The 19,551-nt window shown below is 59.6% G+C and overlaps 2 protein-coding genes across 9 annotated transcripts in view; one reads left to right on the top strand and one right to left on the bottom strand.

The window, feature by feature from the left end:
* The window catches only part of CHKA (choline kinase alpha), a 43,791-nt gene extending 36,143 nt beyond the window's left edge, over positions 1-7,648 (top strand). For 2 of the 3 annotated variants that reach the window (XM_039840664.1, XM_039840660.1), the window contains 4 exons: positions 782-890; positions 3,758-3,864; positions 5,225-5,306; positions 6,457-7,648. In XM_039840664.1, the coding sequence (XP_039696598.1) occupies positions 782-890; positions 3,758-3,864; positions 5,225-5,306; positions 6,457-6,516 (358 nt within the window). In that variant the 3' untranslated portion in view covers positions 6,517-7,648. The remainder of the gene's footprint in view (positions 1-781; positions 891-3,757; positions 3,865-5,224; positions 5,307-6,456) is intronic. The other variant, XM_039840663.1, reaches the window with a different exon arrangement.
* Positions 7,649-9,586: 1,938 nt separating this feature from the next.
* On the bottom strand, positions 9,587-19,007 carry TCIRG1 (T cell immune regulator 1, ATPase H+ transporting V0 subunit a3). Of its 6 annotated transcripts, none has more exons than XM_039840647.1 (20): positions 18,863-19,007; positions 16,511-16,631; positions 16,077-16,155; positions 15,001-15,233; positions 14,825-14,910; positions 14,429-14,555; positions 14,261-14,343; positions 13,959-14,052; positions 13,611-13,823; positions 12,918-13,062; positions 12,297-12,436; positions 12,069-12,226; positions 11,887-11,977; positions 11,464-11,582; positions 11,171-11,384; positions 10,705-10,830; positions 10,434-10,529; positions 10,230-10,347; positions 9,828-10,005; positions 9,587-9,747 (listed from the first exon to the last, which is right to left on the bottom strand). In XM_039840647.1, exons 2-20 carry the CDS (start codon positions 16,625-16,627, stop codon positions 9,669-9,671), a joined length of 2,496 nt encoding a protein of 831 aa, XP_039696581.1. In that variant the 5' UTR covers positions 16,628-16,631; positions 18,863-19,007; the 3' UTR covers positions 9,587-9,668. The 6 variants fall into 6 exon arrangements, with proteins under 6 accessions (XP_039696581.1, XP_039696582.1, XP_039696583.1 ...); XM_039840648.1 differs by lacking the exon at positions 18,863-19,007 and adding an exon at positions 18,457-18,694; XM_039840649.1 differs by lacking the exon at positions 18,863-19,007 and adding an exon at positions 15,909-15,984.
* Between the last annotated feature and the right edge of the window lie 544 nt (positions 19,008-19,551).

Below are 19,551 nucleotides of genomic sequence, written 5' to 3' on the forward strand. Positions count from 1 at the left end.
AGTGCCGTTCTGAGTTGGAAGTTTCTTTTCCCAGAAGCCATCGCTTTTTGCGCCAGTGCCCGCGATGGCCGTGCGCACCAGCACAGCCTCTTAGCCAGCTGCGTTAGTGGAGGCAGTGAAGTCACTGATCAGAATCCAGAATTTGGTATTATCTTTTGGTTCAGATAATTTCCTTTCATTAAAGTACTGTTTGCAACCTCGAGATAATCATGCTAAGCGAAATAAGCCAGACAAAAAGTGGAAAATCACATGATATCACTTATATGTGGGATATAAACCTAAAAGCAGCAAACGAACAGAGACTCATGGACGTGGACAATAGACTAGTGGTTACCAGAAGGGAGGAGGATGGTGGACGGATGAAGGAGGTCAAATATGTGGTGGCAGAAAGAAATCTAACGATGTGAGGTGAACACAGTGTAAATATATATATGTGCCTTACTGTTAAAGTGTACGGCTGAAACTAATTGGATTTCGTTAACCAATATCACCATTAAAAAATTAATTTAAAAAATACTGATTGCAGGAGAATGCTCTGGAACAATTGCTCTTGAGTAGCGGGTCAGGTGACACTTTGTAACTTCGTCGGCCGTGATTATAGTAATGGCCCCATTGACCGTTGACTGTGTCCCCATCATCGAACACTCATCATCGTTCTCTGGGGTCCTCGGGAAGTCCAGCTTGTTGCCGGGAGGGATGCTCACGACTCGGAGGAGGAGGCAAGCAGAGCCTTGTGCCGGATAGTTTGTCTCATTCTCTGCATCTCTCATCTCTTTTTCAGGGGATTCGACATTGGGAATCATTTCTGTGAATGGATGTATGATTATAACTATGAAAAGTACCCGTTTTTCAGAGCAAACATCCTGAAGTACCCCACCAAGAAACAGCAGGTAGGAGGCGGGTGTTTGTATCCTCGCTACGTTGGTCAGTTTTCTGCAGTTGGTATTTGGTATTGATTACATCTTTATTTTTATTTTATTTTATTGTTGACATCTTTAAAGACGCCCCTTTTAAATTGTGTAATGGTTAGGCAAACCCTTTTGCTTTGTTTTATTTCATTTTTTTGAATTTTTATAAGTTTATTTGAGCCTGACGACATATGCCAAGGAGCAAGGTCTCAAACACACCGCAGAATAACAGTTTCATAGCTGCTTTTTATGCATTTGAAATTAAGGAGGAATCAACCTTTTCGCTTCAAATATTTTTTTCGGTTGACTATAGATGCAAACTTGACATTTAGGTATAGCTTTTTAAAATCTCTGTGCCCAAGACACCTGTGTGCGGCCAGAGAGGAGCTCGGCCTCCCCACAGTCCTTCCTGGTTTTCTCTAGAAAGCTCAGTCTCCCTTTCTTCGGGCACTTTCTAGGGATCCTTGACTTCCCTCTGTCTTCCGCGAGCGGAGAGAAGTGATCTGGGTACCACGGCTTAGCAGCTGTTGGCGCCGTTGGCAGTTCTCTTTTGTCTGAGTTATGGGAGTCCAGTGATTGTGTGGGCGTCACCTCCCGGGAACCCCTCTGGTGCACACCTCAGCCCGCCATCAAAGCCCCCCGGGCTGAGGACAAGCAGGGCGGGGGGGGAGAGAGCACCAGGCCGGCCTTTCCGCCCTCAGCGACACCTGCCCCTGCCCCGCCAGCGCGTCCTGCTGGAGCGTCGCCTGGTCAGAAGCCTCCCCAGCGGTCGGCGAGGACAGGGACACAGTCAGTTGCCGCTGCGGCTCGCTCCGCACACGTTTCTTGAGCCCCTTCCATGTCGCAGGGCTGTCAGCGGGCGGCCGCACTGCAGGGGCAGCGCTCAGGTGCAGACTTGCCGGGGGCCGGAGCTGCTCTGCTCTCTTCTGGCCTTATTTTAAGGCCGACTGTGAGGAACTTGAGTTTGTTCAGCATGTTCGGGAAGGTTCTGGGCCTCAGCATGCTGCATGGCAGGGGAGGGGAAAGCAGGCCACTGAGCCGGGGACAGCAGCCTTCAGGTGTCAACTCTTGCCAGGCCAAAGGGAAGTTAGACTTCTGTGAAAACTGGGCAGCTTTAGAGGTGAGGACACTCAGGCCAGTGAGGGGAGATTTCAGTGAGAAGGGACGTCTCACCACAGGGCGGGGCAGAGCCGCGGATCGGCCATGCTGCAGAGCGTGGAAGTGTGAGGACAGTTCTGTCCCTGTTTTCTGGGAGGTTTTAAAAATCCACAGAGGTGTGATCTTTATCACGCTACCTCAGTAGATACAGAAAGGTTATCTCATGCATTTCTCCCTTTAGTCCACTAACGAGAGGTTGTTAAATGTTAAACCATCCTGAAATTTCTGCAGTAAACTATTTGAATGAGTTGTGTTATTTTGAAATGCTCCAGTGGGTCCAGTTATCTTATTTTAGGAGTTGTGCATCCATGCACATATGTGAAATAGGCCTTTAATGTTCATTACAAAAATCATATCTACTTTTGGAGTGAAAATTATACTAGTCTTATAAAACGAGTTGACTCTTCCTTTTTATTTTCTGGAACAAATTTATATACGATGAAGGATATCTGTTCTTTGAAAGTTTGATAAACCTTGCCCATAACACAGTCTGGACCTAGAACTTTTTTAGAGGGAGGGTCGTTAATTACTGTTTCGTCAGGGTGTCGATCAATTCAATTCAGGTTTTCTATCTTCATTTTTCAGTTACCACATTTAATACCCCCCAGAAATTAACGCCCCCTAGCGTTAAAATCCATGCTCGGTGGTTCAAGCATGGATTTCAAACACTAATCTGCTGCATTCGAATCTCAGAGCTGTGGCTGCCAGCTGTAACCTGCTGGATGTTTCTGTGCTTCAGTTTCCTTGTCTGCAAAAGTTATTGTATTGTGAGAAGTGAGTTAACACGCAGAAACGAGCTCAGAGTAGTGCCCGTTACGTAGAGTTTGATGGGCGTCAGCAGTCCCCTTTTCCGTGCCGGGGTCCTTCAGACGTAAGGCCCCTTCAGGAGCCCCCGCCTGGGACAGCGCTTGAATTCGAATGATGCTTTTGGGGGGTGGAGCATACGAGAGCTGATTTTAGAGACGGAAGATGGAAGAGGCGAATGCCAACTGGGTAACCAATTAACGAGGTTCTTACAGGGGAGGCTGACTGTTTACATCAGAAAGCATCAGTGGTTTGCCAGGTTCTCCTTTTTGGTGGAGTATAAAATAGCCAAGAACCAGGGATTTCATTTCAAATCTCAATTCACATGTAGACTCAGTGTGGAACCTGGGATGACCTTAGGTAAACGTAAACCGTCTCTTCTCCAAACCAAAATTAGCCGTTGCCACTTTATGAACACAGTGTGTAAATAGTCACAGCATCTTAGAGCCGCCCCCTCGCCCCCACGTTGTCCGGTCTAGCGCCCACTCTGATGGAGCATTGGGACACCCTCGGGCCTCGTCGGCTGGCCCGGCGCCGGCCATCCTGGGGGGAAGGAAGTTAGATGCAGGATTACCCTGCTTGACGCCCAGACTTTGGAAAGCACGGGTGTGGATTAGGAAATAATGATTCTACTGAAATACTTTCTCCAGAAGTAGCAGTGGTTTCCTGTACCATCTGTTAACAGTACAGCATCGGGCCCAGCGGTCACTGCTGGATAAAGCGAACTTCCGCCTTCCCCATCCCGGGCACAGCAGTGTGGTGGGCATCGCCAGGCTTTCTCCAGGCTCCTCTCATGTGACCTAGATGTGTATGCTTTGTGACAGCTATTGACATCATTTATTTTTAACCATCACTGATCCTAACACGATTACTTTTTTTTTTCTAAGCTTCATTTTATTTCTAGTTACTTGGCTGCATTCCCAAATGAATATGAAAACCTCAGTAATGAAGAGAAGTCCGTTATTGAAGAAGAAATGTTGGTCGAAGTCAATAGGTAATTCTTTTCCTTTGCCATTTTGTAAAGATGGCTTACCGCCTCTGTATAGAACGTATTTGGGATACCTTCTTGCCGCTGACTGCCTTAGGCGCTCCTTTATTACCGTATCTCACTAGGACTTGTCCTTCATCACAAACAGAACATTAGGCACTTCCCCGTGTGGTTGATGTGTTCTGGTCTCTCAGGTGTGTGCAGGTGAGGGGGACGGTCCTCACAGGAGGGTGGCACGCCTGGGTGGAGGCCGCACTCGGATCATGCGTGAGATCCTGCTGTGCGAGGCTGTCGCCACCCAGGCCTGTGCACGCTGGTCTCTGATGCTCATGGCGTGGTGGGCGCCATCTAATATGTTTCTCCTAGAAAACAATCCAAAATTGTGTGTATTGTTTGAGTCAGTTCTCAAAGCAGGGCTGGAAGCGTCCAGACCCCACAAAGGCCGACACCACAGTTTATGCACACCCACTCATCTCTAGTCGAGCAGCCGAGTTACTCCGGTCCTTTGCGGTCTCCTGGGAGGGTCTTTGGTAAAAATGACCCGAATCACTTGAGCCCACTTTGTTCTGTCCATCCACCTACAGATCCCCCGTGTGGTCTTCAGAAGTGTCCACACCCCTCCCCCTGAGCATGCTGCCACCCTGACTGCCCCTCCGCTCCGCCTGCACATAGATTGTCCCTTTCAGGTCCTTGAACAGATAGGAGTAGAGGGGCATGGAGGAGACCCAGACAGAAAGGGTTGCACCAAGGGACTGTCGTGGGTCCAGGACTGCAAGAAGAACAGTGGGTTTGATGAGGATACGATGGCATTTGTCCCAGAATTAGAATTCGCATGAAGCCCAAAGGTATTCATTTGAGGAGAACTTGGATTCACAGTGACAGGCGTGATACAGCCAGAGGTGGTGACCTGGGTCACTCTCCTGTGCTCATGTGAGAGGAGGGGCTGGGGGAGGGCGAGTGTCACCTGCCCACTGGGACAGGCAGGTGCTGATCAGCTGCCGCGCCCCTCCCCCTCTGGCTGTGTGGCAGGGCTGCCAGTGCTGTGCCCACACGGAGGGCTGGCTCTCAGCGTGGCCTCTGCGTTGCCAGCATGGCGTCAAGGCTTCCACGGGAGTCCCGTGAACGTGCTGTGTGTGCCTGGCGCCTGCAAGTCCACCGGCCACCGGCCAGGCGGGGAGAGGGCGGCTGTGGTGCTCCCGCTGTTCTGTCGCCATGGCACATCGTTCCATTGCGTTTGCCGTGGCGGGCAGAGTGTGCACCCGCCGGGTGAGAACGAGTTGGGATGTCCATGTAGCAGAGGTGACGTCACCGGGCCTCGGGCTGGCGCCGCACGTCTCATATGTGTCTCCTGCTTCTGTAATTACAGGTTTGCCCTCGCGTCCCATCTCTTCTGGGGACTTTGGTCCATCGTACAGGCCAAGATTTCATCCATCGAATTTGGGTACATGGTACGTTTGGTGGGGGGTAGTTTTTCTCTTCTACTTCCAGGGGAAAATGCCACAGTGTACGTGAATGCTTGGCGGTAAATGACCGTTCCTGACAGAGGGTCACCCTCTCCCCGCAAGTACCTGAGCCAGGCGACCTGGCGCCAGGACAGTGGACTCAGCCCTGGAAGCCGCGGGAGGAAGGCCACAGAGTTTAAGCCGGCTGCAGTGGCGGAGCTCTCTGCCTTCGGGGCGCTCACCCCCAGGGCCAGCAGGGCCCACTCCTGCCCCAGGGGAGCGCCATGTGGTCCGTCCGCGGTTCTGGTTCTGTGGCCGCTGCAGGAATCCGGGCATCCGAGCCCTCGAGGCCCCACCCCTGACCTCAGTGCCCTGGATTGTTTGATTCACCTGTGACCACCCCTGTCTCTGGCCTTCGCTGCCCGACTTTGAGTCGGAATCAGACATCCCACCTGTCTCAGGCAGGTTTGCGCCGAGCCGGGCCGTCTTCTCCTGCTGAGCATGAGCACCGTCCTGGCGCAGAGGCGCTGTCGTTGCCCTTTCTTCAAGGCCTCTGCGGCCTCGCGAGCGTGGGCGGGGCGTCCTGGGCGGAAGGCGCACGGAGTCTGTAGCGCACACCTGGCTTTGGGTGGTGGAGGGTAGGAAGTGACTGGTTCGCTTCTCCTCCTCAGTCCTGTGTTAGGACGATCTCTGCTTCCAGGCAGAAGGTTCGGTAATGCACAGGTGCAATTAGGCAAAAGAAGAAGGAGAAGTTTGGATTTTTAAAGCAAATTTGGAGTCACGGTCAAATGCTCTATGACAAAACAGACTTCTTTGTTCTGTGCTTGCCAGCACCCTGGGACCTTTTGCTTTTAAAGAGGAGCTTTTGTTAGGTCTGCCAGTGAGTGTCCGCAGCACTCAGGGTAAACAAGACGGGGACCCATGGCAGCGCCACGTAGTTAGACAGAAGTCCCATCTGGATTGGCAGGGCCAGGCTGTCCAGGGTGACCGAGCTGGGCACCTTCAAGGTGAAGGTATGGTGAGCACTGCTCACACGCGCGATGAGCGTTTTTAGAGTAGCCGGGCTGCTGGAAGATGCCGCTGGCTGTGCTCTGCTGCGCTGGTGGTGGCCTGGGTGAGACCCCTCGGTGAGGCCGCTCTTTCTTATGTCTCCTAGGACTATGCCCAAGCAAGGTTTGATGCCTATTTCGACCAGAAGAGGAAGCTGGGGGTGTGACTGTGGGAGGACTGCGTGCACCTCACCCCTGCACGGCGTGGGGGCGGCCGAGCCAGCGGCCCCTCTGTGCTTCCACTCCTGTTCCTGCGGCAAGAGGCTGGCCGCCTCACCGCCGCACCGGCGTGTGTGATACAAAAGACTGTATTAAAACTGCGTAACATTTCCTGCATATCTCGTTTACGACTTCGCTAGGACTCAGATGAGATCGGGAAGCAGAAATAGAGTATACTAGTGCAATATCTCAGATTCCTTTTAATCTACAGGGCATTTCGTATTTGGGGCCTGAGGCTTTCGGTCAGATATGGTGAACGGCAAGAGTCAGCAGTGTTACCGCAGGTACATTTTTGGTTGATGTTGATTTTTACAGGATTTCAATCACTCTGCTGGTGAGCACTGTGACCAGGCTCTCTGTAGGTGACAATGTGCGTAGACTGCTCACTCCCAAGGGCGGTGAGCGACGGGACAGACTGTGACGTGGCTCCTCCGGAAGCTGCTCCTTCACCCTTCAGTCCACGTGGCTGGTGCTGAGACAGCGGGCTGCGTAGGGCGGGTGCGGGCAGCGCCCGGGGACCTGCCGGACGTATGGTTACGCGGACGAACCTGCCACTGACTGGACTCAGCCCCTGCCGCGCCCTCCTCCTGGCTGAGCGTGCTTTATCCACCCCGGCTTCAGGCAGGCAGTGAGCCATGGCCACAGAGGGCTGCCTGCTGGACAGGTGTGGGGACATGCAGACACACACCACCCATCCGCCCTCCCCGGGGGGAGCAGGCCGCTCTGCTCCCCACTCTGCCTTTTTCCTCCACTACTGCTCACCCTGAACTGGGGGTCCTGTGACAGGGCTGGCTGCTCCCGGCGTGCCAGCTGGGGAGAGGGAAACCCTGGCCTGGGCGCTCAGCCAGCTCACCCCGCCCTCACTGTTCCCTGGTGCCCCCCATGTGCTCCATCCGGTGGGAAACAGCAGTCTGTATGTGGGGGCGTGGCTAGAGTATAGCTGTGAAATCCGTATATATTAAATGTCCTTTGGGATAAATTCTTTTTTGACTCTGAACTCTTATTTGAATTGTTTTTGTACATATATTTCTGCTACCACAGATTGTACTATACAAACAATAAAAAAATAACCCATCTTCAGCTGTCACTCTCGGATGTGTCTTGAGTCTCAGGGAGGGCACTTCGTCACCTTCTCGTGCCTACAGCAGGCCACAGCGCGTACACCAGCTCCAGCTCTGCTCCCGGTGGAGGCAGCAGAGCGGTGGGATGGGCCAGGGCAGGAGGGAGACTTGCCACTGTCCCCGCTTGTGGATGGTTAGGATTTAACCAGGTGGGTGTGTCTTGCCACCCAGGCCGCAAGGACAGTGCGCTGATTGTGCGCTCCTGCTGGAGAGCTCGCTCAGAGTGACTCTCCCAGCTCCTCCCTGCGCCCACGAGGCGCGTGCGGTTATCGTCCCTGCCCTCCGCTCCAGCCTTCCGCTTCCTCGGCACCAGGCTTGCTCAGTTTTCCTCGACTGAGACGCTGGAAGTCAGGCCAACACAGAGCAGCGCTGTTCCTTAGGCCCCGCCCCCATCCTCCTGGCCCATCACTTCTGTTATCTGTACAGGGCTTTTCCTGGAATTCAGATTTGTTCCTGCATTAGATCACGAGCTTGGGATCAGGCCTTTCCTCAGTACAGGTGACCCGCCCATCCCTGTGTCTCCTGGTGATGACCTCCACGTCCCAAGAGTGCCCACTCCAGAGCCTTTGCAGTGCTGGTCCCATGGCAACCAGGCTGCCAGCCAGCCATCCGTGTGTCACCCAGGGCAAGGCCAACCAGTGTCTCCCTGGGATCACACCTGCCTCCCCACAACACACACCACACACCACACACGTGGCCTTGAGCGTTAGCTCAGGGTCCCTCTGCCGCCACCTCCACCCCTGCCCAGCTCTGCTTCCCAGGAAGGTGTACGTCTGGGGGCCTCGGCTCAGTCCAGACCCATCCACAGTGCCAAGTCTCACGCACAGCTTCCTCTACTCCTCACCGGGCCCTGCTATCATTTCTTGGAGCCATGTCTGCCAGGCATGTGGGATTGCCATGCAGCCCCTTGTACCCGAGCCTAGCATCTGGGGGCCCAGAGCAGGGCAGCCCCTGACCCAAGGGACAGGCTCCTCCCAGCAACTGGCCAGATGAGAGCCACAGTGATGGGGGCAGGCCACCCAGCCTGCTATGCCCAGGGCATCTCTGGCCTCAAAGCAGCCTTTGTCCCTGGTGTGTCCGGCTGGAAGAAACGCTTTGCAGCTCCTTGGCCGGAGAAAGCGAGGCCTCTGAGCAGCACTGGCTCTGCCTCCCAGCCAGTGGAGGGACCCAGGCCTGAAAGAGCTGCAGGACGCCAGCCCCCTCCCACCAGCTGAAGGACGGCCTCAGGGGAGCAGGGCTACAGCCCAGGGACATAGGAAAGGCTGCGGCCTCTGATGATGGGGACATGGGGCTTGGGGTCTGGCTCAGCCCTCTTCCTGACCCCCGGGGCTGTCCTGGACAGCCTCTGCCCTTCTCTGCAGGACGGTGGCCTTGGGCGTGTGTGACACCACAGCTCCCCAGTGCAGAGTGTTGGGTCAGGCTCCGGTATCCCGGGCTGTTCTCTGCGTGAGGGCACAGAAACACTGGCAGCGCCCTCCGTACCCAGGAGATAGACATTCTCTCGGCCAGTTTGCGCTCCCTCACGGACGGGAAGCCCACGGACCGGCCCAGCCTGGGAAGACACTCATTCCGAGCTAGTGTTCGAGAAACATCCCACCTTGGTCCTTTATTCCGAGAATCTGGGGTTTTTGCAGATGTGCTCATGGGTCTTCTCCCTGACTTTTCGAGGCCCCAGATCCTAGACCAGTGCCCCCTGCTCCCACCCCCCACCAACCTCAGCTGCAGAGGAGGGTACAAGAGACAGGTATAGACTGGCATGGCGTCCACGAGACCAAGAGGCTCAGGCTGGACTAGCCCACGCCCACGACCCAGGGCCTTGCCCCTCCTTGGTATCGGCCCAGGCTCTGCCACACCAGCCTCCCCAGCCCCTGGTGCTCCAGGCAGGACCAAGTCACAGTCCTAGGCCTTCTCCCTTTTTATTCCTTTTCAGCCTCAGCAAGCGAAGGGCCGGGGGTCGTGGGTATGGCCACAGGTAGGTGCTATTCATCCTCCACGTTGAAGGTGAAGGGGCTCAGCTTGTAGCCCGTGCCCGAGTAGAACTTGTTCTGGAACTCCACCCTGGGGTGAGAAAGCAGAGGTGAGGGGAAGGCCCTCCGCTCCAGGCCCGTGCTGCCCGGGCCAGCCAGCAGGCCGCTCACCAGTGCAGCCGCAGCGCGTGTAAGAAGGCCGAGAGCCCCTCCATCACCAGCAGGATGGCCACAGTCAACACGGCGAAGGCCGCAAAGATGGGGACCAGCACCACGGCTGCCACGCCTATCTCTCGGCTCATGCTCAGGCCCTTATTCAGCACCATGGCCCACAGGACCTCCGACAGCTCTGTGGGTGAAGGAAAGGGCAGCTGAGCCCAGGGGCCACAGGTGCCCGCCCAGCCCCTCGGCAGCCTGAAGCCTCCCGTCCTGTGGGGCCAGCAGGGGTCCTCCCTCGGTGTCCCTACTTTAGAGAGGAGGATCCTGAGACCCAGAGAAGTGACCCGCCCAGGCCACGCAGCCAGCAGCTGTGTGCGTGAGATGAAGCCAGGAATCAACCATCGGGTCACTCACGGGCGTGGGCCAGGCTGAGGGCCCAGAGGCGCAGGTAGGAGGCCGTGTTGGAGATGCAGCCCAGGCAGAACTCGATGGTGTGGATGGCCTGGTGCATGAGCACGTCGGAGAGGACAAACTGGGGGGGTGGAAGGGGGTGCGGGCCTCAGTAAGAGGTGAGCCGGGCCTGCAGCCAGCCCCAAATCAGGAAGGCACCACACCCACCTCGGCCTTCTCCTCGTCCCCTGGGCACCCCGCCTTCTCCTCGTCAGAGCCCCAGCCAGCATCGGGCGAGTCCAGAAGCCCAGTCTTGGTCTCATCCTGGTGCGGGGGGGAGACAAGCAGCATCAGCAGGCCCCCAGCCCCCCGACAGGGCCACACTGCCACGCGCTGACTGTGCGCTGCCACTCTGGGAGCCCGCGAGGCAGCGAGGGGAGTGTCTCAGCCTGGCAGCAGCCCCACCTCCCCAGCAGCCCTCCCACCGCACGCCCCCCACCGGCTGTTGGTCGGCGCGTCTCCTCCGGTGACGGCGGTGCTGCCGGCTCAGGAACAACGGTGTGCCGAGCAGCAGGATGGGCACCATGGCCAGGGCCAGGACCACCAGTGTGGACTGCACCACCTCCTGCAGGCGAAGGGGCTTGAGTCAGGGGGCCCCGGCCACCTGCACACCCGGCTTGGGCCACACGACTCAGGGGGAGCCAGGGAGCCCGCCATCTGCTCCTCCCCCACAGCCCCTCACTAAGTGGGGACATTGCTCCGTAAGGAACCCTCAGAGAGAGAGGGCCACGGGCTCCCGGCACCCACTGTGCACCGCCCCCTCTGGGAGCCTCACTCCCTGGACCTCCCTGTCTCAGTCACAGGCCCGCATCCCTGTTTCTCAGATAAGGATCCTGCAGTTCTGAGTGGCCCAGTGGCCACAGGGCCCCTAGTGGGGTGTGAGCCCATCCCCACACCCAGCCCACCTGCCCAGGGAAGAGTGGCCGGTTGGTGGGGCTGCGGGAGAACAGGAACATGTTGATGAAGTGGATGAGGATGCTGGGGGCCGAGGCGGCGCTGGCGGCCGAGACTCGCAGCCACTTGTAGACAACCAGGAAGACCAGGTAGCCGAACAGGCCCAGCAGGAAGACCAGCTCAGGCAGGGTCTCCAGCGGCAGCCGGTGCAGCTGGCCAAAGTGCCTGGGGCAGGACGGGGGCCGGGTCACCACACCACCCTGGCCCTGCCGGGCCCTGCACCCCCCGGAGCCTGGGCCCTCACACGTGGTTGAAGATTCCCAGCACCACCCCGAAGGCCATGTGGGTGACCCCCAGGATGACGGACATCTTCATCTTGAAGGAGTTGAGGAAGCTCAGGTGGTTGACAGCCAGGCTCCAGACCTGGGTGGCAGGAGGAGCAGGTGTCATGCAGGGGCGTCCTCGCCCACACAACTCTCACCCACCGGCCTCCTTCAGGGCCACAGCACAATCCGTCACCTGCCCTTGCAAGGGGCAGCAGACAGGAGTGGTTAAGAGCACAGACAGCCGGCTCCGCAGTGACCAAGTGCTGCGGTCACTACGACATGCCTCTTGACTTTGTGAAGTGAAGAGGCCCCTGGCCTATCTGGGGCCGACACCTCCTACACCAAAACCAGGCTGCCCTCCCGCTTGCCTGCAGCACCCATGGCCAGTGGCTGGGACTCACAGGGTCGATGCCGAAAGGGTAGGGTCCCAGGAAGACGCCGGTGACGTTGGGGTCCAGGGTGAGCAGCGGGTGCTCGGCCAGGAACGCATCACTGTGGCAGCAGCAGGCAGGGTGTTCAGGGCGGCAGGCACCCGAGGCGGTAGGTTCCCAGGGGGGCAGTGGGGCGGGCAGGCAGGCTTTACCTCCAGCCAGACTGGTTGGCCATGGCGGCCACGCTCCAGCCCGAGGGGAAGATAACGGTGGCACGGCTGAAACACTCGTTGTAGATGAAGCCGGTGTAGACGGAGAACAGGCCCATGAGCAGGAGCAGGTAGCGGCCACCGAAGAAGGTCTGCCAGATCTGGGGGCGGCGGCCATGAGGGGCTGCCCGGGCCCCCCCCCCCCCCCCCCCAGGCCCCCACACGCCTCACCTCATTCTGCGCCTTCTTCACAGACGGCCGGTCCTCGGCCAGTACCATGGCCAGGGCGAAGAGGAACATGAGCAGCCCGTGGCCCACATCACCGAACATCACGGCGAAAAGGAAGGGGAAGGTGATGATAGTGTAGGGTGCTGCGGGAACAGGGCCATGCGGTCAGCTGGGCCCCCCAAGGTGGCCCCGAACCCAGGCTCTGGGATACCACCCAACTTAAACTTCAAAACAGTGTGGCCCGTGGCCTGCCGTTTGCAGCCTCCAACAATTGTTGGCCTTCCCGATGCTGCTCGGAGTCTGCACTGTGAGTCCCATTTCACAGGTGAGAAAACAGACTCGGAGAAGCTAAGAAACTTATTGAGGTGAGCGAGTTGGACCTTGAACCCTTGAACCTACTGCAGAGCCGCTGATCCTTGTGCACCCCCGTGCCGGATCCCTTGTAAGCGTCACAAAGGGGGTTGCTGGGATAAACACGAAGCCTCCCACTGGGCCCCGAGAGCATGGAGTGACAGCGGCTAATGGAGCGTGCCTCTCGGCTCCATGGGTGGGACAGGCCCACTGTGGACGCCATCGTCCCAGGCTCCCACCAAAGGCAGGGCTGTGGGGCTCCACGGCTCTCACCGGGGTTGACCTCCTGGTAGCGGCCCACGCCATAGGCGTCCACAATGCCCTGGAAGCTGGCCGTGAAGCGGGTGGTGCGGATGAGGGTGGGGGGCATGTCTCGGCAGGGGATGCGGTGAACCACGGCGCTCACACCCGCCTCGCTCTGGGGGTCAGGCAGGCAGACAGACGAGACTGATGGCAGGGCTTCCGGGGACACTCAGGCCCCCTGGCCAGGCCCAGATCGAGATGTGGAGCATGGAGGGGGCTCGCTCTGCAGGTGTGGGGACACCTGGGGCGGCCCCGCCCCTCTGTGATGTAGGAAAACCAGCCCCACCTGCCCCCATTCCAGGGGATCTAGGGAGAGCCAGAGATCGGCTGGAGGTGGCACCTACTAAGCACCGGCAGCCTGTGGTGTGTTCACACTACAGCGATCCCTGGAGGCACAGTCGTGGCACCGTTTCACAGATGAGCCTGCGGCTCCCCTCCCGTTAGGCCAACATCATAGGGCCGGTGCCTGTGGAGCCTGGTTTTGAACCTGGTTTCTCCCTTAACACCCAGTGCAGCCACCAGGGGGCCACAGCCCACCCAGGGCCATCCAAGCGGACTCGGGGGAGGAAGGGGGGCCCTGGCAAAGGCATGGCGCTGGAAATGCAGTGTGTCGTGAGGCAGAAACAGGTAGCAGGGGAGGGCCGGAGCCCCCACCAGGCTCACCGAGCTGTCCTGCAGCGCCTGCTGCAGGGTGGGCAAGTCGCGCGTGGCGCACCAGGCCTCCGCGATGAGGCACTTGTGCGTGGCGCTCACGCTGCACTGGTTGAGGGCCAGGTACACGGCCTTCATCTTGCGGACCTGCACCTGCCAGGGCGGCAGCAGCCGCTGCACCCGGCCCAGCACCTGGCTCAGGAAGCGCTCAGTCTCCCCCAGGACCTGAGACCAGAGCAGGTGGTCAGGAGGGGCGGGGCGGGGGGGGCGTCAAGGGCGGGGCGTCCAGGAGGGCATGAGGGCAGGAGGAGGGAGGCGGGGGCGGGGCAGGCCAGCGTCCAGCGGGACAAGGCCGCCCACCTCCCGCAGCTCGTGGCTCTGCTGCTGCAGCTGCTGCAAGGCTCCGCGACGAGCCTCCTCCTGCTCCGCGAACGGGAACACGTGGCAGTGGAAGCTGGCCGGGAGGACGGGTGACGTGAGGTGGGGCCCCAGGGGTCCTGGGCTGTGCAAAGGCTGAAGGCTGAGTCCAGAGAGGGAGCTCACGGGGCAGCGCAGGGGACAGGGTGGGCTCTGTGGAAGTGACTTTAGGGACAGCTTGGTGGTGGGGACAAGCAGAATCCTGGGCACAAGGGCAGCGGGTGGCCAGTCCCCGGGGGGCTCACCAGTCAGTGATTTTACGGATCTTCTGCCCGATCTGCTCTCCCCAGTAGGAGATGACGAAGGTCATCCACGGCGCAGGCTCGCCCTGCCAGAGCGGGGGGCCCAGTTTACCACGGAGACCTGGCTCCGCCCAGCATGCACCCCAGCCTGGGGCCCCCCAGCCCGCTCACCGTCACGGGGTCCTCCAGCTGCTGCTCCATTTCCCTGAAGCTGGCGATGAGGAAGCCGCGGCAGGCCCTCCAGAGCAGACGCTCCAGGGCGGCGGCCTTGTGGAGTTCCACGGCACCTGCCACGAAGCTGCGGGGCCAGGCAGGGCTGTTGGGCGCTGCTCCTACCCCCCGCACCACCACCACCTCACCCGGGGCCAGGCCCTGCCCCGGGTGGTCAACCAGGCACACTGGCCCTGCCCCCAGGGAGAAGGCAGGAGCCCACCAGACCTGGCCAGGAGAAACCCCATAAACAAGGTAAATCCCCCGCCTGAGGGAGGTGGCACCATGGGGAGGGGCACTGGCAAGGAGTCCAATGGGGCCTGGCCTGGCCTGGCTGTGAAGCTGCCCCTCACTTACTTGACCCTCAGGTCCTGGTGTGGTCCCCCGGGGGACTGGAGCAGCGGGGTCCTTTCCGAGGGCCCATCCGTGTAACTGCTTGCCACCTAGGAGTCAAAAGGCACCGTGAGCCTAGCCCCAAACAGGGCCTGGCACCCCTCCCCTTCTCCGTGCACCCTGCCCAGACCAGAGCTGACCGGGGGGCCGTGGCCCTGGCCTTGGCCCTGGCCCAACACAGCTGCGTGCAGCTGCAGCTCGTGCAGCTGGGTCCGCAGGGCCTGCTGGTTGCCCCGCACATCCCGAAGTTCCTGTGCCAGGCGATCTGTCTCCTCCTGGATGCGCAGCAGATCACGGGGTGGGGGTGCCGGCAGTAACCCCTCGGGCGGGGCCAGTGCCAGCCCAGCCCGCCGAACCTCCTCCTGCAGGAAGGCTGAGTGCAGAGGGACGGGCGTCAGGGGAGGCCACTTAGGGGCCACCACCAGCTAATAGCCACTGTTAGCCAAGGGCTGGCTAATGTCTAGGAGCCCCAAATGCCACCCCAAACTCCAGTGGCCACCAGCTAACTGATTCACTGAGTCCGAGACCCCTGGGAAAACCTAAGGCAGAACCTCCCCCCCCCGCAGGTCTGCTCCGCTCCCTCTGAGCTCATCCAGACTGCTCTCCCTCTCCAGCCCTTCGGCCACTGCCCAGCCCAGAGCCTGGGTCCCACAGTGTGGTCTTCTCGGCAGGCGAGCTCTGGCATTGTGGGTACTGCGACGAGAGCTTGCACGGAGGCCCACACGGTCCCTGCCTGATTGCTTACAAGCTGTCAAAGAGCTATGAAACCATTACACAAGTGTGCTCCAGCCTCCCGCCTCGCAGGTCCCTCTGGCGCCCGGGCAGGGCTCCCTCCTGGCCCACTCTGAGAAGGAGCTGCTCCCGGGGGCACCTGACCCTAGATCCTGGCCCCTGCCCACCCCCGTCCATCTGTAGCAGAGAAAGCTCTGTACATGCCTCTCTCTCGCTTAGAAAACATGGTGGCCCCACAGGACAAATTCCTGGGCCCTCGTGCAGCATTCAAGGTTTTTCTAAGCCAGCCGTGGCCTAGGCCCTGCGCACAGCTCACCCAAGGCCGCTCCGTTCCCAAGAACACTCCACGGATCCCGGCTGCTCTGTTCCGGCCTCCCTTCTCTGCCTTCCACCCTGGGTGACCCAGAATCTCCCTTTCAGACCAAGCTGGACCGGCACCTCCTCCAGGAAGCCTGCCCGTGATGTGGGTCTGGGGCTAACTCACTGAAAGTTTTGCCCAGCTCCTCGCAGCGCCGAACATCCACCACAAAGCGTCTCTGGAAGGCGCTCACCGAGGCGTTGAGCTGTGGTTGCCGTGTGTAGAGGGGTCAGTTTTCTGGGGAGGGAGCCGGGAAGGTCTCCACCCCTGGTTCCCACCCTGGCTCTCCTCAGGTTATAGCTGCCTCCCCGCAAAAGGTGCTAAGCACACCGTGAACCTCCAGATGCCCAGATGGAGAGCAGACCCCACACTCCCTGAGGAGAGCAGGCCAGGGCAGGGTAGCCCCGGCCACGAGTGAACCTGGCTTTCCTAAGAGCAGATGATCTATGACAGAGGCTGCAGGATTCGAGCAGGGCGGGGGCCAGTATGGGGGGAGAGGGTCCACCAGCCAGGACACCTAAGAACGAGGCCCCTCCCGCACCTGTCCCAGACCCACTCACGTCTCTGAACTCCACAAGGCCCAGCTCGCCCAGCTGGCTCACACAGGTGTAGGCAGCACCTGTAGGCAAGAAGAGCTGGACCAGCGCCACCTCTTCACTCCGGAACATGGAGCCCATGGCCCTGTGGGGAGGCGGGAGGTCGGGGCTCAGGCGGGGGCGGGCCACAGAGGGTTCCTGGCCAGGTAGGAATTCCATAAACCTCAGCTCACGTAATCCTAGAAGGTCCTGCTACCACCTCCATCTGAGAGATGGGGAAACTGAGGCCCAGGAAGCCTCGATGGGGTGCTGAGGTCACACGGGAAATAAGTAGCCTGGCCCGGCTAACGGCACGGCCTGACTCTAAGCCCAATTTCAAGCTCTTTCCTAGCTGGCTCTGCCCTGTCTGAGGCCCCTGCCCCTCACCCCTGCTGGCTCCTGGCGACACTGGCTCTTCTGACACCTGGCCTCTGTGACCTGCCCTTGCCCTGGATCCTACTCATCCTTGGGGCCCCAGGGCAGGGGGTGCCTCTAGCGAGCCTCAGCCCTGGCTGCCACAGCCCTCGCTGGCCACAAGCCCTTGTCCTTCTACCCCAGGGATCATCTTTGACAACCAACACCCAGGCTGAGGTCGGGCCTGTCCCCACAGGCAGCTGGAGCCCTCCTCCCTCCCTCCCTGTGGTGTCTGGGTGTGCTGAGGACATGGGGGTCGCCACTGGGTCCCCAGGGGTTCTGTGAGGGCACAGAGGCCTGGAAGGGGATACTGATGAACAGGGAACCTTCCTCTGAGGCCTGGCAGCGACCGTTGTGGGTATGGGTGGGACCAGCCTTCCAGATGTCGAAACTATTGAAAGTGAAACTGAGTGAAATGCGCCGGAAAGGCCCGGCGGGGCCTGGCGGAGGGAGGGCCAGGGTGGCCTCCAACGGGCCCTGTGGATGCCCCAGCCCACAAGCCAGAGACCCATGGCTGCTGTTCCCAGGACCAGCCACTTCCCCTCTGTGCGATCCACTTTCCTTAGCTCTCTGACTGGGAGCGGGAGGAGACAGTCCCAGGTTAGGGCCCCACTGAGGGGTAGGGCTCCTCCTGCTGTCTGGGCTTCCCAAATCACTTCCTCCCCTGGGGCCTGGTTTCCTTAAGTCTAAGTAGGGAATGCAGCCCTATCCCCAGAGGAGAGAATGCCGAGGAAAGTAGCCTTAGGCTGCAGGAGCCCTGGGCCCTAGACAGCGAAGGGCGGGTTCTATCCCCAGAGGGTCAAGAACCAGGGCTTGGAGCTCTGCCCAAGCTGTGATTGGCTGTGTGATCTCGAGGTAGTCTCTTGCCCTCTCTGGGCCTCTACTTCCTCTTTGGGTAAATAGGACTTGGCCGCCCCCAGCAGAGACAGGACCTAGGTATGGAGATGACAAAAATAACCACAGCCCCCACGTAAGCCCTTCACCCTACTACATCACTTACACCTAACAACAATCCTGGAGGGGCGAGGCACTGCAGCCCAGTTTTACAGATGGGTCCACTGAGACCTGGAGAGGTGAAGTCCAGCGTCAGATATCAACAGGTGGCCAAGTCAGGCAGGAGCCAGGCGTGGGGCTGCAGCTTTGGAAGTCTGAGCGCCCAGTGTGTGCTCAGCGGAGGGCTGTTCTCTACTCAGCGCACGCTAAAAGGGGGCTGGCCAAACGGGGCACTATAGGAAGCCAGCTACAGGATGCAGAGTGCAGCAGCCCTGGGCAGCTGCTGTGGCAAATCCAGCCTGGTGGCCCTGACTCACAGGGCGCTCGGGCCTGGGCACTTCGCTGGGTGGGACAAGCTGTGGTGGGCACGGGTGTGTAGAGAGCTGGCCAGACCCTTCCCCTAACCCACACCCCTCATCTTCTTCGGCCCCAGCCGGAGCCAGGGGCCACCTCAGTCCTGTTTAAAGAGCAAATGAAGGTATCTATCTAGTCCTATGGCCTTCAGGGTCCAGCTCACTCCTCGCTTTGCGCCCCTCTCCTCCTGGTCCCTCGTGAGGCTGGAGGCTAAGGCCAACTCCTCCAGGAAGCCACCAGGTTTCTCCTTGGAGCCTCTGGTCCACGATGATGAGCCTGGCTAGAGGACAGGGTCTGCCACCTCCTCCTGTCCAGATCGGTGGGATCTGGAGTCGGAATGACCCCGCGCGCTTCTGGCTGCCTCTTCCTCGTTGGGTGGGCCTGTTTCCTCATCTGTAGAATGGGTCCCTCCCAACGAGGAAGACGCAGCAGAGAACAGTTCTGAGCACCGCCAGGCCTGGCCGAGTTGGGCTCGGTAGTTGTCAGCGGCTATGAACACCCCATCCTCCTCCTCCTCCTTCCCCTGTCGGCCTCTGTGGCCCCCAGCAAGAACTGACACCCGGCTGGGGCACTCACCCTCAGGTCAGCCGTACGCGGCGCCACTCGGCTCCGGGCTCCCTGCTCTGCGATCCCGGCTGCGGCGCCCACGGAACTCACTTTCCCCCGCGGGCGGGGCCTGAGGCGGGGCCAGTGAAGCCCCGCCCCTCCCCGGGCCTCAACCGGGAGGCGTGGGAGCTGCAGGCAGGGAGACAGTGTCTGAGCTGTGACCTCGCGCTGGCCAAGCTTCCACCCCCGCCCCCCGAAGTTGGGAGACCGACCATTCGGGGCCGCGGGGCGAGGAGGCAGTGGAGACGGGAGCAGAGACACTGACCAGTGCGCGAAGTGCTCACGTCTAGCACTGACAGCAAGCCCAGCTAGGAGGGCTAGGGAATGGGACCTCCGCCACCGGGGGGGCTCCCTGGGCCTATGGCTCAAGCTTGGGGTTCAATACTAGCACATTCCCCCACTTCTGGGACCCCCTCCCCTTACTTAAGGCCGCAGTTACACCCGGTCCTTACACCTTTCTGCCTGATGACCCGGGTTAGGGCCCTGGGCTCCAGGCCTAGTGCTCTGCGTCCTTGGCGGGTGGCTGCTCCTTTCTGGGCCTCTTTCCTCAGTGGCAGCAGGACATTGAGGACCAGGCCACGGTCGTGTTCTTCCCCTTCCTCCCCGCACCCAGCAGGTGCTGGGCAATGCTCTGTGCTTAGCTGTCACTCCATCTGCTG

Source organism: Pteropus medius, unplaced genomic scaffold (genome assembly GCF_902729225.1).
Source record: "Pteropus medius unplaced genomic scaffold, Ma_sr-lr_union100, whole genome shotgun sequence".
In the NCBI taxonomy this organism is placed as follows: Eukaryota; Metazoa; Chordata; class Mammalia; order Chiroptera; family Pteropodidae; genus Pteropus; species Pteropus medius.